Genomic DNA, 17,166 nt, shown 5'->3' on the forward strand with positions numbered 1-17,166 from the left:
TCGATGATAATGTTTTCCAGGATTCATATGGGTTTATAAAAGACATCAGATCAGAAGAGAAGACTAAACTTCAGGGTGAACTAAAAAAATGTAAGGATCCTAGGAAGAGAGATAAATTTATCAGACTTATCAACCAAATGAACACGTCAGAACAAGCCAATCAGATTAAAACAGAGCGACAAAAACTGAAAGTTGAGAGCAGGAAAAAAGCTATGGGTAATGTTAAGGATGGTAAGAATCCTTACTTTGCTAAAAAGAGCGAGCTCAGGAAGTCTGAGTTGAAGAATAAGTTTGAGCAGCTCAAAAAAGAAGGCAAAGTTGAAAAGTATTTGGCCAAACGTAGGAAGCATAATCTGCAAAAAGACAAGAAGTCTTTGTAACATTTTGTTAGTTTTGGGCTAAACGTCGGAAACTCAATCTGCAGAAAGACAAGAAATCTTTGTAACATTTTGGCGTCATGTGAACTTTGTGTAGGATCAAATATTGAATTAAGTTATGGGGATTAAGATTTATATTTACTCTTTTATAGAATTTCGAATTAATTTGATTCAAAGGAGTTACGAAGTTGCGTGTATAGTTTTCATTTTATTGAGTCATTTGAAATTATATATATTAATCCATTCTGATGACGCTAAAAAGATTTGATCTGTAGTATATTTCTATTTTAGTTAACCCTTTTCATAACCGTAGCTCATGGGTAGAGCTAAAGACAGATCACTGATAGGCAAGGACAAGGGTCCTGGCAGAAAATCCAAGAAGCAGGCAGATCCCATTCATCTTGTAGAAGAAAAAGGTTTGGAGATTGGCGGTTTTGATATTAAAACTTTTAGTGGCTCTTTATTTGATGTTACTTCACTGCGTTTTGTCGTTATACAGACCTGGATTAACATTTAACAAGCTTGTACTTTTCAGAGGCCAAGCCGAAGAAAAGGCGCAAAAGTAAAGTCGAAGATGGCGCCAAGGAATTGAAAAAGAAGAAAAGGAAAGAAATTAAACTCTCAGACGAGACCCCTGAGGAAGTGAGTGTTGAAGTACAGCTAGAAGAGGAGGAGGACAAGGAGAGCAAACTTGAGGATCTGAATATACTTCAAGAAACTCTTCTTAAGGAAACTGTTCTGGAGAAAGCTACTGGTATGTAGGGTCTTTTAGTATTGTTGAAGCACTAGATAGTGTATTGAAGCACTAGATAGTGTGTTAGATTGTATAGATTTAGTCTTTAAAGTTGAAAAGATAAGAAAACTATACAAAAAATAATACGTCCTACAACTCATAATACATTTTTGTTTTACATTAATGAATTAAATTATCCGACATTACAAGAAGAATGTCGGATTTCTAAATTTTTCTTTCAGTTATGAACTCTGCATAATGATCTTATTAATCTTAATCGGAGATGTTTAAATTCATTTAGGATTATTATCATACTCCAATTATGTCTTAATGTGTTTGCAGAAAATGCAGTCGCTTCATGCATGAATGATCTCCAATGCCAGATAAAGTGCATTGTGATAATGTTCCAGACAGCCCGTCTCCGATAATCAGTTTAGGGGACAATTCCTCTGAGTCGAAACATGAATAACGCCTAAATACCAGAGCTCGGAAGCCATCCTGGCCCGATTAAATAGGAATAACACCTGCACTAATTAGAATTGACACCTACACTAATTAGAATTATCCTATTAACACTAATTAGAATTATCATAACACTAATTAGAATTAACACTTACACTAATTAGAATTATCATAACACTAATTAGAATTATCATAACACTGATTAGAATTATCATAACACTAATTAGAATTATCATAACACTAATTGGTACTCTCCCGCGTGAATACAGTTAGTTTGAGGACTAATCAACTAATGGACTCCCTTATCTAAATATTCTCCAGGTTTTGAGGATAACAAGAACTGGTTAACAGCTACAAATGGGGAGGAAGATGATGATGATATGGGTATTATGGGTAAGTCATTATGTAATGCACCTGGAACAAGCAGACCAATCTTTATCTGGCAATTATGTATTTATCATAACTACTGTTTTCTCATAATATGCTGAAATAAATCTGATAAAATATGAGTAATGGGTGGTTCCCCGCCCCCCCCCCCCCCCGGCCCCCACATCCAACAGTGCTCACTGCCCAGGAGATGATTTTGAAGGAGCAGATGACAAAGTGAAGGAAGGAAGTGAAGATGAGATGATGGGTGACGAGTTCCCTCACGACTCAGACGAAGAAGTTGTTGACGAGACCAAGGTATTTATCGGATCGCTTCTGCTGATTTCTCTGTTTGGAAGTTACGAATTTACAATTGAGACACTGTTTGTGACGTTTAATACTCATTTTCTAAACAGACTACGAAGACGCAGTGTGATGTTAAAAGTACAACTGTCTGTCATCCTAATATTATCTGTCACCCTAGGAAGCTGCTGCTGATGAGGCAGAGAGACAAGAAGCTGCTAAGAGAATACAAACCTTTATACTCCCTACTCCTGAAGAGCTGGAGGAAGAAGGTATGCGTTTCCTAGCAACCATTTCACCTCTACTAATGTGAACATTCTCTGAGATTGTGATTTGGTGCGTTAGTTTTGTGAAGTATTGTAATAACCCGGCATATCTGCAGGAATCATATCCCGAGAAGATAGGAACGAGCGGATAAGATCAGTTTTAGCAACTCTCGCAGACTTCAAGACACTCCGACAGGAAGAAAGAAACAGAAGAGAGTACAGGTGAGCAACATTTATTTTGATTAAAAACCTCCGCATGCAATTAGTTATCCAACATCTTAAGTCAGGTAAATTGTCTAACAGAACGTAGGGGCATAATGGTGGCTAGGTAACAAATGGCGTTCTACCGCTGATCCATCATGTTACTAACAACCACGGCTGTAACGCTACCATTTGTTATCTATAACATCACAGTGTACACCGCCACCATATGTTACCATAAAAACACAGTTTACACGGCCACTGTTATAGCAACTCCGAGTGTACACGCTACCATATTGTTACCATAAACAAACACCTGTGTACACTGCTACCATATGTTCAATAAACAAACACCAGTGTGAGCGGTACCATTTTACCCTTTAACAACCACCAGTGAACACGTCTACATTTGTTACCGTAACAACCACCAGTGTACACGGCTACCATATGTTACCATAACAACCACCAGTGTACACGGCTACCATATGTTACCATAACAACCACCAGTGTACACGGCTACCATATGTTACCATAACAACCACCAGTGTACACGGCTACCATATGTTACCATAACAACCACCAGTGTACACGGCTACCATATGTTACCATAACAACCACCAGTGTACACGGCTACCATATGTTACCATAACAACCACCAGTGTACACGGCTACCATATGTTACCATAACAACCACCAGTGTACACCGCCACCATATGTTACCATAACAACCACCAGTGTACACCGCCACCATATGTTACCATAACAACCACCAGTGTACACGGCTACCATGTGTTACCATAACAACCACCAGTGTACACGGCTACCATGTGTTACCATAACAACCACCAGTGTACACGGCTACCATATGTTACCATAACAACCACCAGTGTACACGGCTACCATATGTTACCATAACAACCACCAGTGTACACGGCTACCATATGTTACCATAACAACCACCAGTGTACACGGCTACCATATGTTACCATAACAACCACCAGTGTACACGGCTACCATATGTTACCATAACAACCACCAGTGTACACGGCTACCATATGTTACCATAACAACCACCAGTGTACACGGCTACCATATGTTACCATAACAACCACCAGTGTACACGGCTACCATATGTTACCATAACAACCACCAGTGTACACGGCTACCATATGTTACCATAACAACCACCAGTGTACACGGCTACCATATGTTACCATAACAACCACCAGTGTACACGGCTACCATATGTTACCATAACAACCACCAGTGTACACGGCTACCATATGTTACCATAACAACCACCAGTGTACACGGCTACCATATGTTACCATAACAACCACCAGTGTACACGGCTACCATATGTTACCATAACAACCACCAGTGTACACGGCTACCATATGTTACCATAACAACCACCAGTGTACACGGCTACCATATGTTACCATAACAACCACCAGTGTACACGGCCACCATATGTTACCATAACAACCACCAGTGTACACGGCTACCATATGTTACCATAACAACCACCAGTGTACACGGCTACCATATGTTACCATAACAACCACCAGTGTACACGGCTACCATATGTTACCATAACAACCACCAGTGTACACGGCTACCATATGTTACCATAACAACCACCAGTGTACACGGCTACCATATGTTACCATAACAACCACCAGTGTACACGGCTACCATATGTTACCATAACAACCACCAGTGTACACGGCTACCATATGTTACCATAACAACCACCAGTGTACACGGCTACCATATGTTACCATAACAACCACCAGTGTACACGGCCACCATATGTTACCATAACAACCACCAGTGTACACGGCTACCATATGTTACCATAACAACCACCAGTGTACACGGCTACCATATGTTACCATAACAACCACCAGTGTACACGGCTACCATATGTTACCATAACAACCACCAGTGTACACGGCTACCATATGTTACCATAACAACCACCAGTGTACACGGCTACCATATGTTACCATAACAACCACCAGTGTACACGGCTACCATATGTTACCATAACAACCACCAGTGTACACGGCTACCATATGTTACCATAACAACCACCAGTGTACACGGCTACCATATGTTACCATAACAACCACCAGTGTACACGGCTACCATATGTTACCATAACAACCACCAGTGTACACGGCTACCATATGTTACCATAACAACCACCAGTGTACACGGCCACCATATGTTACCATAACAACCACCAGTGTACACGGCCACCATATGTTACCATAACAACCACCAGTGTACACGGCTACCATATGTTACCATAACAACCACCAGTGTACACGGCTACCATATGTTACCATAACAACCACCAGTGTACACGGCTACCATATGTTACCATAACAACCACCAGTGTACACGGCTACCATATGTTACCATAACAACCACCAGTGTACACGGCTACCATATGTTACCATAACAACCACCAGTGTACACGGCTACCATATGTTACCATAACAACCACCAGTGTACACGGCCACCATATGTTACCATAACAACCACCAGTGTACACGGCCACCATATGTTACCATAACAACCACCAGTGTACACGGCTACCATATGTTACCATAACAACCACCAGTGTACACGGCTACCATATGTTACCATAACAACCACCAGTGTACACGGCTACCATATGTTACCATAACAACCACCAGTGTACACGGCTACCATATGTTACCATAACAACCACCAGTGTACACGGCTACCATGTGTTACCATAACAACCACCAGTGTACACGGCTACCATATGTTACCATAACAACCACCAGTGTACACGGCTACCATATGTTACCATAACAACCACCAGTGTACACGGCTACCATATGTTACCATAACAACCACCAGTGTACACGGCTACCATATGTTACCATAACAACCACCAGTGTACACGGCTACCATATGTTACCATAACAACCACCAGTGTACACGGCTACCATATGTTACCATAACAACCACCAATGTACACGGCTACCATATGTTACCATAACAACCACCAGTGTACACGGCCACCCTATGTTACCATAACAACCACCAGTGTACACGGCTACCATATGTTACCATAACAACCACCAGTGTACACGGCTACCATATGTCTTCTCCATGGCCACCAGGAGGAACAAGTTATGGTTTCAGATAAACAAAATATTATCCTGACAAATATATGCTAGTCTAGTTGTCCACATTTGTAAAAAAAATCAATGTAGCCTGATTAATTACATTGCTGGGAGCTGTAGCCTGGAGGCAAGCTCTGTTTTTTTAATACGTAGATTAATTCACGGATTTCGCTGGCGTAATCACTGTCATGTGTTATGGTAACTATAGCTCAACTTCTTTGGAATCTTCTCTAACAAAATAAAATTACATTTTGATATCAAATATATTTAACCATATTTTTCAACACAATATGCATAATACAAAAGTAAAAATTAATAAAGTTCTCAATTTAATCTTCTGGCTCCGAAAGCAAATTTTCCTCTGAATTCTTATAGAAGACTCTCAGATTCAAAAGACTGAATATTCGTTCTCCTGTTCAATGTTCCGAGTCAGCCTACAACTCTTCGGCTGAAGCTTCTTTCGATTATGCTGGAGTCTGCAAAGTTATTATATTTAAACCTCCAACATGGTCCAGTGAGAATTCGAGCCATAGTTGCAAACAATTATAGTAATATTCATTATTGTATATAACTTAAATTATAGTAAACTAGAAAGCCCGTGGTAACAGGGACGAAGCTAGTAGTATTCTTTGAAAGAAAGTTTTAATCGCATTAAAAAATATCCATCCCAACCGAAGATACAGCCGATTTAAATATAAAACACTTTAAACACAACGTAATTACCACAAAACCGATCAAAATGACGTTAAAACAATCTTTGCACGTGCATGTGTACTTAAAACACCGTTGCTATGGAACGTTTTGGTTGTTACCTAAATTCCTATTTTTCATCTAATGTGCACGTGGGCGGTCGTACATACAGACAACAAAAACAATTCTCTGAATTATAGTAGAGATAACTAATTGTATTAATAACATTAGTGTAATAAGCTATGATGATATCATGCCAACCTGTAAGAACTTGTCCTGCTCCGGGTCAGCAACTGCTTTCTCTTCTAGTTTCCGTGAGGGGCTCTTGTCCAGGAATGCAAAACTAATGCATCCCACCACACAAGTAACTGTTAGTATACCTGTAAATTATAGTGGTATACTTTTGTAGTATTGTAGTATTGTATACCTGTTAATTATAGTGGTATACTTTTGTAGTATTGTAGTATTGTATACCTGTAAATTATAGTGGTATACTTTTGTAGTATAATTGTAGTATTGTATACCTGTTAATTATAGTGGTATACTTTTGTAGTATTGTAGTATTGTATACCTGTAAATTATAGTGGTATACTTTTGTCGTATTGTAGTATTGTATACCTGTAAATTATAGTGGTATACTTTTGTAGTATTGTAGTATTGTATACCTGTAAATTATAGTGGTATACTTTTGTAGTATTGTAGTATTGTATGTACCTGTAAATTATAGTGGTATACTTTTGTAGTATAATTGTAGTATTGTATACCTGTTAATTATAGTGGTATACTTTTGTAGTATTGTAGTATTGTATACCTGTAAATTATAGTGGTATACTTTTGTCGTATTGTAGTATTGTATACCTGTAAATTATAGTGGTATACTTTTGTAGTATTGTAGTATTGTATACCTGTAAATTATAGTGGTATACTTTTGTAGTATTGTAGTATTGTATGTACCTGTAAATTATAGTGGTATACTTTTGTAGTATTGTAGTATTGTATACCTGTTAATTATAGTGGTATACTTTTGTAGTATTGTAGTATTGTATACCTGTAAATTATAGTGGTATACTTTTGTAGTATTGTAGTATTGTATGTACCTGTAAATTATAGTGGTATACTTTTGTAGTATTGTAGTATTGTATACCTGTAAATTATAGTGGTATACTTTTGTAGTATTGTAGTATTGTATACCTGTAAATTATAGTGGTATACTTTTGTAGTATTGTAGTATTGTATACCTGTAAATTATAGTGGTATACTTTTGTAGTATTGTAGTATTGTATACCTGTAAATTATAGTGGTATACTTTTGTCGTATTGTAGTATTGTATACCTGTAAATTATAGTGGTATACTTTTGTAGTATTGTAGTATTGTATACCTGTAAATTATAATGGTAAACTTTTGTAGTATTGTAGGGGAAGCCAAGGGGTATTTTGGGGTATTATTGGGAATGCCTGAATGAATTTTGGAAATCCCCCATAATAAAGTACCCCAAAATGCCCCTTGGCTTCCCCCTATTGTAGTATTGTATACCTAAACAATACACTTGTCTTTATCCTGATAAAATTAATTGATAATATAAAACATTCAGTTATAATATCACTTCTCTTTGCCCTCCTCCTAAAGTCTTATCATAATCAATTAATCTCCTTCACCCCCGGCCCCCACCCCCGGCCCCCACCCCCGGCCCCCACTCCACCTCTACCACATTTTGAGAGTATACCTAGTTGATAAGGCACCCCCGGCCCCACCCCCGGCCCCCACTCCACCTCTACCACATATTGAGAGTATACCTAGTTGATAAGGCAGGATGAGATGACCACAGTAGACGAAGGCAGCTGCTCCAACCGAACTCTGTACAAACTTGAACATAGCAAACGCTGGAGCTGGATTACTCTCGAATATTGTACCTGGTTTAATATTATGTTGAGATTTGGGAATAAGACTCTGATATATTGTAATTTAGAGGATTCTGTTATTGTGCTTTAATATTGGGTTCAAATGTAGATATACATATCAAAGTCTGATATATAAAAGAAACAATTTCAATACATTCTCCCCCTCATCTCTCAAGTCTCCTCTCTCTTAGGCTCACTTACCAACTGCAGCGTAGATAGAAACATTGAAACCCCCGTCCCCCAGTCCCAGCAACACTCCCAGCCCCAGAGCTAGGTAAATGCTGCTAGGTATGATGGGTGTCTCTTCTGCTACTGCTGCCTGGACACAGGTCATATTAGCAATCCAATAGCCCATTACCTCCTAGTAGTATTTATTGAGATACATATCCTTATCTTGATAAATAGGTGTTGCTTGGTTTCCCAGTGTATAATACTGGAACTTACTGTAGTAGTGGCAGCATCAGATGGGAAGCTGATAAAACAGAGAACGAAGAGAAAAATGTTGATTATAGTACTAGCTATAATAACTCCATGTCTCCCTATCTTGTTAGTTAACCGACCCCAGATAAACCTGGAGAGATTACATTACACCAGTAGTACTAATAAAGATTACATTACACCAGTAGTACTAATAAAGATTACATTACTATTACCTAATATATTCAACTATATAATGAGATTACATTACAGAACCGATGAAAGTTTCTATAGACCTTTTATTTGGCCAATTTTTAACCCCATCCCCCCTCCGTAATCAGTTTCACACATAGCTATTGTGTCAAAATTACACTAGCGTACTCATTTGGAAACCTCCTCCGCCTCCCCCCTCAGCTAAATTATATATATATTATCTACCCTGCTGCTATTTCCCCCACTCCAGTACTGATTCCTCCCAAGGCGAGGTAACTCCTGTTTGGGAACACGTTCCCAACCGAGGTGATGAAGACGGAGCTCCAGTAGTTCAGTGACACGCCTGAGGAGGAGTTATCAGTCCATTAATAGCATTAATTAATTAATTAATTAGTCAATTAATTAATTAATTAGTCAATTAATAGCAGTCTTTCAGTGGGAATGAGAGGAGAAGTAGCTGTAGTTATCAATTCATTTGTTGGGGAACCATTTATTTACTTCTTTATTCCGAGTTTTTAATATCATTTCTTGATGGTCAGTATATGTAGGATTATTCAATAGAGAGTTGACATAACATAGTTACAACAGTAGAGTTACAGTGCAGCAATGGTTCACATCACTTGTCTCTAATTTAAAGCGGTTGACATATCTTATATCTCTAATTTAAAGACCCTTGGTTCCCCACCTGTGAAAATGATGGGAAGGTACAGTAAACACATCTCCCTAGTTTTACAGAACCTAGCAGCATCTACAATCGGTTGCAGTACTGACTGTGGTTTTCCTTCAGTTTTCTCCTCGATAGCGTTCTCTCTTTCTACGTCGTTGCTAACACATGTTTTTCTAGTAAAGATCAGGAAGAATGGGACAATGGACGCGTCTTCTTCTGATTTCTGAGGAGACATGAACTTCATTAAATCTCAGTAAATACTAGATTACATTAACTCTTATTTAGATACTGGACTATTCAACAACAGAATGATCATAACAAATAAACAGTTATGCTTAGTAAAATAGTGCTACAAAGGTGTTACATGAAGTAAAGGTGTTACATAAAGGTGTTACATGAAGTAAAGGTGTTACATACTGTAGGTTCATCAGGGACAGGCGCTAGCAGAAGGAAGGTGAACATGCCCAGAGTGCACAGTACTCCTAGCACTTGGTATATCACGTATCTTTTAGTGTCACTGATCTTCGCGGAGTCCCCTGAATAGTGGATCGTTAAAAAACCCTTTATATTCCTGAAGAGTAGAGAGTTAAAACCTCTTCAGTCCTAAATCCTGATCTGGTTCTGGAGCAAGAAAACTCAACCAGACTATTATCAATGTGCTCTTGTGAGATGTGTTAACCTAGGTAAAAGTACAGGAAGACGAGCAATGTGCTCTTGTGAGATGTGTTAACCTAGGTAAAAGTAGAGGAAGACGAGCAATGTGCTCTTGTGAGATGTGTTAACCTAGGTAAAAGTACAGGAAGACGAGCAATGTGCTCTTGTGAGATGTGTTAACCTAGGTAAAAGTAGAGAAAGACGTTTCCCAGAAGCATGCTGCTGTTGAACCACGACCAGAATATACCAGTGTTCTTTGCTTTAGTGTCTCCAGGGGAGTTCTTTGAAATCACCTGAAACATTCTAATAGTTTACCGGCCACACTGTATAGTTTATGAATCATTTTATAATTTATAGGTGTTTGTATTTGATAGAAATAATCTCAATATCACTTCTTAGCTTTAGGGGAGGCTTTGTATCTTTGTAAGTGACGTGTTGAAAGTTCATTATTTTTACTAGTAGCTGTAAGTTACCATATATTAAAGGCTTTGTCAGTGAACATGTAAGTTGCCCTAGATAATACAAATGTACAAATGTACAGATTTACTAATGTACAGATGTACAGATGTACAGATGTACAGATGCACAAACCTCCCCACAAGCAGTCCAGAGCACAGCACCACCAAAACCAAGCAGTGCCGAGAGAGTAAACACACTCCACATGTAAGGTTCTATCATGCAGTATATAAACCCAGTGTAGGGAATTGAAGACAGGAATAAGGACAGTTCTGGTCCTGAGGAAGTATTGTGAAGTTTATAATTTTTAGGGTTTTCTAATCTCTGGCGATATATTCTCTGAAGCATCGCTCGGTTGTGGAAATAGTTTAAACTACAACAGTACCTACCTAGTTTCTTGACAACAGCAGGAGAGAACCAGTTAGCCAGTCCCAAACAGGCGTATATAATAGACAGACTGTAGAACCCTGTAACATAAAGCAATAATAGACAGACTGTAGAACCCTGTAACATAAAGCAATAATAGACAGACTGTAGAACCCTGTAACATAAAGCAATAATAGACAGACTGTAGAACCCTGTAACATAAAGCAATAATAGACAGACTGTAGAACACTGTAAAATAAAGCAATAATAGACAGACTGTAGAACCCTGTAACATAAAGCAATAATAGACAGACTGTAGAACACTGTAAAAGAAAGCAATAATAGACAGACTGTAGAACCCTGTAAAATAAAGCAATAATAGACAGACTGTAGAACACTGTAGAAGAAAGCAATAATAGACAGACTGTAGAACACTGTAAAAGAAAGCAATAATAGACAGACTGTAGAACCCTGTAAAATAAAGCAATAATAGACAGACTGTAGAACCCTGTAAAATAAAGCAATTATAGACAGACTGTAGAACCCTGTAAAATAAAGCAATAATAGACAGACTGTAGAACCCTGTAAAATAAAGCAATAATAGACAGACTGTAGAACACTGTAAAATAAAGCAATAATAGACAGACTGTAGAACCCTGTAAAATAAAGCAATAATAGACAGACTGTAGAACCCTGTAAAATAAAGCAATAATAGACAGACTGTAGAACCCTGTAAAATAAAGCAATAATAGACAGACTGTAGAACCCTGTAAAATAAAGCAATAATAGACAGACTGTAGAACCCTGTAAAATAAAGCAATAATAGACAGACTGTAGAACCCTGTAAAATAAAGCAATAATAGACAGACTGTAGAACCCTGTAAAATAAAGCAATAATAGACAGACTGTAGAACACTGTAAAATAAAGCAATAATAGACAGACTGTAGAACCCTGTAAAATAAAGCAATAATAGACAGACTGTAGAACCCTGTAAAAGAAAGCAATGTCAGCTCACATTATCCTTTATAATTAACAGTTTCAAAGACTCACTCGAAGTCTAATTAATGAAGGATCTGTAAACAACAACTCTACAAATGTTCCTGTTAATTCTAGTATTCTAGTATTCAATATAATGCTAAATTGCTAGTAAAGCAACATGTTCCTAAGATCTCACCAGTCTTGCTGTCAATGCCGTTGCTGTTGAAGTCTTTGAGCACAATGGCGGATATAAAGCCAGCTGTGATGAACGCTGAGAAGACGAACATAAAGCCGATACCCAGAATGTGGATATTGTACAGGTTCCTGTTCATCTTGTCCGAGTATGTACTATGTACTATGTACTAGAGAGATTTGTGTCAAGAAATGAATCAGCGAACGCTACGTATCTAAGCTGTCACCTAGCTGAGAGTATATAGACTAAGTAATCTTCCGGCAAAATTCATGATGGCCGGAATATATACCAGAGAGGCTTAACAGTTGCTGGAATCTATTATTGCACTTATTGTAAGGTGTTATAGAAAGAATTATGTGGGGTTGGAATGATCAAAGCAACGTAAACGATGGTAAATACTGTACATTATATGATAGGGTGCGCGTGGCAACTAGACTAGAGTGACGTCACGGCCCGCAGTTTATATCAGCCAATAGGAGCGCGGCGTGGTATTTCGTGGTTCTGTAGTCTGTACACTTTCACCGGACATAAATGCGAATATTTGTAAGTCGATCCTAAGCTTCCTTCAATCTTCATCCTTTAACAAAACATATTTGGCGTTTTTACCGTTTTTACCAAAATTATTACGTAAAACAAAATTAATAAAGGTTCCCAGAAACAATTGAGCCACTCTAAATGAGCCCTCTAGAAAGGGTCCTAGTTTAATGATAACTCATTTGTTCCAGTCAGTTGTAACAACGGATTATTAGTGTGAGGCTGAATATCCGCTCCACGCCGTCTCTTGATTAGCTTATCAGGGAAGAAGAGTACCGACAGTAATAACACTTTCTGCAACTTTGCACCATTTTTAATTGGGGAACTGCACTGTTGGTTATAAAATTTAATCAATCTCAGTCTGGATGATTAGTTGGTCCCCTGATAAAGATAATTTATCCTGATTATGACTTGTTTTTTTGCTGACTTAAAGCGTCCAGAATCCGAGCCAAAATTTATTATCCTAATTATAATCCACAACAAATTGGAGCCAATAAATTGAGTTTGATTTGTATGTAGGGGATATTTTTTAGGGGAGTGCCCCCTTAATACCCACACTTCTGAAAGTAGCCGGTGTACCAGGGTCCTCTCAGACCACACCAAGTCCTAAATAGCATTTCTCAGCAAGAATAGCCAAGCATCAGCAACTCTTATGTTTCTCCCATGAAGTAACAACCCCACTTACCCTCGTAAATTTCAGGAGTTTGTTGATGTCCGATCTCTGTAAACACTACGAGTACAACGAGTTTCTAATGGGTCAACTAATGGAGATAATGCCCTATGGAGAACTAATTGATCTACTAGGTAAGTTCATGACAAATAGCAAGTGTAAAATGGGCAGTGTTAAGTTCACTTAAGTTGATCATATTCGGATTATTGTAACGGTTGCTATAGTAACACCATGATAACCTTGGTAACATCACGGTAACACCATGATAACCACGGTAACATCACGGTAACGCCATGATAACCATGGTAACATCACGGTAACACCATGATAACCACGGTAACATCACGGTAATATCACGGTAACACCATGATAACCATGGTAACATCACTGTAATATCACGGTAACACCACGGTAACACCATGATAACCACGGTAACATCACGGTAACACCATGATAACCACGGTAATATCACGGTAACACCATGATAACCACGGTAACATCACGGTAATATCACGGTAACACCATGATAACCACGGTAATATCACGGTAACACCATGATAACCATGGTAACATCACTGTAATATCACGGTAACACCACGGTAACACCATGATAACCACGGTAACATCACGGTAACTGTTCAGACGCCCAAGAGACACGCAGACCGGTGACTATCAGAGCAAACTCTCTGAAGACAAGACGGAGAGACCTGGCCCAGACTCTTATTAACAGAGGAGTTAACCTGGACCCCATCGGAAAATGGAGCAAGGTACGTGGTACACTTATTAAATTACGCGTTATTATGTGTACGTGTTATTCATCTTCAACATTTTAAACTTATCAATTAAATAAAACTCGCCGGTTTAATAACGGACCCTGTTATCAGTTAATCACACCGCCCTGAACTCTGATAAGGGGTCAACATGCTTTTGTGAAACGTGAAATATTGTGGTTGTGCATGTGCCCTATAATGGGGGGCGGGGGGGGGGGGGGTGCACTACACCATGCCCTACGATACCTTGCTCGACTGTGATAGGATCAGTTATGAATATTATCACCTAGAGTAACTCTGTTTAGTTGTGTCAAGTGAAGGTTAAATTTGATAGACAAGGTAAGTTTTGTTAAATAACATATAAAAACCTGATATATAATACCAAAATCAGGTGGGTCTAGTAGTGTACAACACATCGGTACCCCTCGGAGCCACTCCGGAGTACCTAGCTGGACACTATATGTTACAGGGAGCTAGTTCTTTTATACCTGTCATGGCTCTACATCCTAAACCCGGTACTTTTACTTATTAACTTATTAACTTATTATTAACTTATTATTAACTCATATAAATTGATGCATTCTTGTGTAAATTTGTATTGATCCCGTTTGATGGGACAAGGAAAAATGCTCTTATCAGGAAAGGAATTACTCGAGCATTTTTCCTTGTCGCATCAAACGGGATCAATACAAATTTACACAAGAATACATTGCAACCATGCGACTCATAATACTCCAATCCGAATTTTATAAGAATTGACTGATTAATTAATTAACTAATTGACTAATTAACTAATTACCAGGTGAGAGAGTGTTGGACATGTGTGCGGCCCCTGGTGGCAAGAGTGCTTATCTAGCTGCACTGATGAAAAACACAGGAATGTTGCTGTCTAATGACGCCAGTAAGGACCGAACTAAAGCTCTTACTGCTAACTTACACAGACTCGGTGAGAATTTAATGTGTTTTTATCAATGGAACGTGTTTTCATGTACGATGACATTAATCATATAAATAGGTGGACAACTTGGTCCTGGAGGATTATTTGTTCATTAATTTGATTGTTTTCTAAAGAAACGCAGATTTGTTTGTAAACTAAATGTTGACTAACATCACAGGAGTGAACAATGCGATAGTATGTAACTATGACGGTTTAGCGTTCCCCAAAGTTATGGGAAACTTTGACAGAGTATTATTAGATGCGCCTTGTAGTGGCAGTGGAGTGGTAAGTTAACTTTTATATAGAGGTTAGATGGAGGTTAGATAGAGGTAGATAGAGGTTAGATAGAGGTAGATAGAGGTTAGATAGAGGTAGATAGAGGTAGATAGAGGTTAGATAGAGGTTAGATGGAGGTAAATAGAGGTTAGACAGAGGTTAGATAGAGGTAGATAGAGGTTAGATAGAGGTAAATGGAGGTTAGATAGAGGTTATATAGAGGTATATAGAGGTTAGATGGAGGGTAGATAGAGGTTATATAGAGGTATATAGAGGTTAGATAGAGGTTAGATAGAGGTTAGATAGAGGTTAGATAGAGGTAAATGGAGGTTAGATAGAGGTTATATAGAGGTATATAGAGGTTAGATGGAGGGTAGATAGAGGTTATATAGAGGTATATAGAGGTTAGATAGAGGTTAGATAGAGGTTAGACAGAGGTAGATAGAGGTTAGATAGAGGTAGATAGAGGTTAGATAGAGGTAGATAGAGGTTAGATGGAGGGTAGATAGAGGTTATATAGAGGTATATAGAGGTTAGATGGAGGGTAGATAGAGGTAGATAGAGGTTAGATAGAGGTAGATAGAGGTTAGATAGAGGTTAGATAGAGGTAGATAGAGGTTAGATGGAGGGTAGATAGAGGTTATATAGAGGTATATAGAGGTTAGATGGAGGGTAGATAGAGGTTATATAGAGGTATATAGAGGTTAGATGGAGGGTAGATAGAGGTTATATAGAGGTATATAGAGGTTAGATGGAGGGTAGATAAGTAGATAGAGGTTAGATAGAGGTTATATAGAGGTATATAGAGGTAGATAGAGGTTAAATAGAGGTTAGATAGAGGTTATATAGAGGTATATAGAGGTTAGATGGAGGGTAGATAGAGGTTATATAGAGGTATATAGAGGTTAGATGGAGGGTAGATAAGTAGATAGAGGTTAGATAGAGGTATATAGAGGTAGATAGAGTTAGACAGAGGTTAGATAGAGGTTAGATAGAGGTTAGATAGAGGTTAGACAGAGGTTATATAGAGATAGACAGAGGTTAGACGGAGGTTATATAGAGATAGACAGAGGTTAGACAGAGGTAGATAGAGGTTAGACAGAGGTTAGACAGAGGTAGATAGAGGTAGATAGAGTTAGACAGAGGTTAGATAGAGGTTAGATAGAGGTTAGATAGAGGTTAGATAGAGGTTATATAGAGGTAGATTGAGGTTAGATAAAGGTAGATAGAGGTAGACAGAGGCTACTTGATAGCGATCTGTAAGATGTTGAAGAAGTAACAAATGCTCATATTCAAGCTTTTCATTTAGAATTAAAACAAGTAATTAATATTATTGAGCCAGGGTGTGGACTGGTTGCACCTGGCTAAAGGTACCATTCAATTACGTAATAGTACAGAAACACAACAAAGTTACAATAAAATATGTTATCATAATACTATAATCAACAAAATATATTTAATCATCGAATCTCGGATTTACAAATCAGTGAAACATAAACATACTATGCGGGGGGACTACAGACCCCCTCAAAGTCCTTTTCAACGTTACTGCCAGGTTACCTATATA

The 17,166-nt window shown here is 38.3% G+C and overlaps 2 protein-coding genes across 3 annotated transcripts in view; one reads left to right on the forward strand and one right to left on the reverse strand.

The window, feature by feature from the left end:
- LOC134814429 (uncharacterized) overlaps positions 1 to 17,166 on the forward strand; it is a 112,845-nt gene that overhangs the window by 93,346 nt on the left and 2,333 nt on the right. Inside the window, exons 2-12 of one of the 2 annotated variants that reach the window (XM_063822540.1) lie at positions 691 to 793; positions 913 to 1,131; positions 1,894 to 1,965; positions 2,147 to 2,256; positions 2,423 to 2,513; positions 2,624 to 2,729; positions 13,647 to 13,750; positions 14,259 to 14,383; positions 14,778 to 14,901; positions 15,189 to 15,332; positions 15,502 to 15,608. In XM_063822540.1, the coding sequence (XP_063678610.1) occupies positions 694 to 793; positions 913 to 1,131; positions 1,894 to 1,965; positions 2,147 to 2,256; positions 2,423 to 2,513; positions 2,624 to 2,729; positions 13,647 to 13,750; positions 14,259 to 14,383; positions 14,778 to 14,901; positions 15,189 to 15,332; positions 15,502 to 15,608 (1,302 nt within the window). In that variant the 5' untranslated portion in view covers positions 691 to 693. Of the gene's footprint in view, positions 1 to 688; positions 794 to 912; positions 1,132 to 1,893; positions 1,966 to 2,146; positions 2,257 to 2,422; positions 2,514 to 2,623; positions 2,730 to 13,646; positions 13,751 to 14,258; positions 14,384 to 14,777; positions 14,902 to 15,188; positions 15,333 to 15,501; positions 15,609 to 17,166 lie in introns of both variants that reach the window. The other variant, XM_063822541.1, reaches the window with a different exon arrangement.
- Positions 6,128 to 17,166, reverse strand: part of LOC134814430 (UNC93-like protein MFSD11) — a 91,753-nt gene continuing 80,714 nt past the window's right edge. Inside the window, exons 2-13 of the mRNA XM_063822542.1 lie at positions 12,416 to 12,566; positions 11,264 to 11,341; positions 11,010 to 11,152; positions 10,600 to 10,711; positions 10,182 to 10,300; positions 9,783 to 9,987; positions 9,323 to 9,440; positions 8,912 to 9,038; positions 8,669 to 8,786; positions 8,363 to 8,479; positions 6,830 to 6,948; positions 6,128 to 6,354 (exon numbers count right to left, since the gene is read on the reverse strand). Coding sequence (XP_063678612.1) covers positions 6,343 to 6,354; positions 6,830 to 6,948; positions 8,363 to 8,479; positions 8,669 to 8,786; positions 8,912 to 9,038; positions 9,323 to 9,440; positions 9,783 to 9,987; positions 10,182 to 10,300; positions 10,600 to 10,711; positions 11,010 to 11,152; positions 11,264 to 11,341; positions 12,416 to 12,551 — 1,404 coding nt within the window. The 5' untranslated portion in view covers positions 12,552 to 12,566 and the 3' untranslated portion in view covers positions 6,128 to 6,342. The remainder of the gene's footprint in view (positions 6,355 to 6,829; positions 6,949 to 8,362; positions 8,480 to 8,668; positions 8,787 to 8,911; positions 9,039 to 9,322; positions 9,441 to 9,782; positions 9,988 to 10,181; positions 10,301 to 10,599; positions 10,712 to 11,009; positions 11,153 to 11,263; positions 11,342 to 12,415; positions 12,567 to 17,166) is intronic.

Source organism: Bolinopsis microptera, chromosome 4 (assembly GCF_026151205.1).
Source record: "Bolinopsis microptera isolate Bmic1 chromosome 4, MBARI_Bmic_1.0, whole genome shotgun sequence".
In the NCBI taxonomy this organism is placed as follows: Eukaryota; Metazoa; Ctenophora; class Tentaculata; order Lobata; family Bolinopsidae; genus Bolinopsis; species Bolinopsis microptera.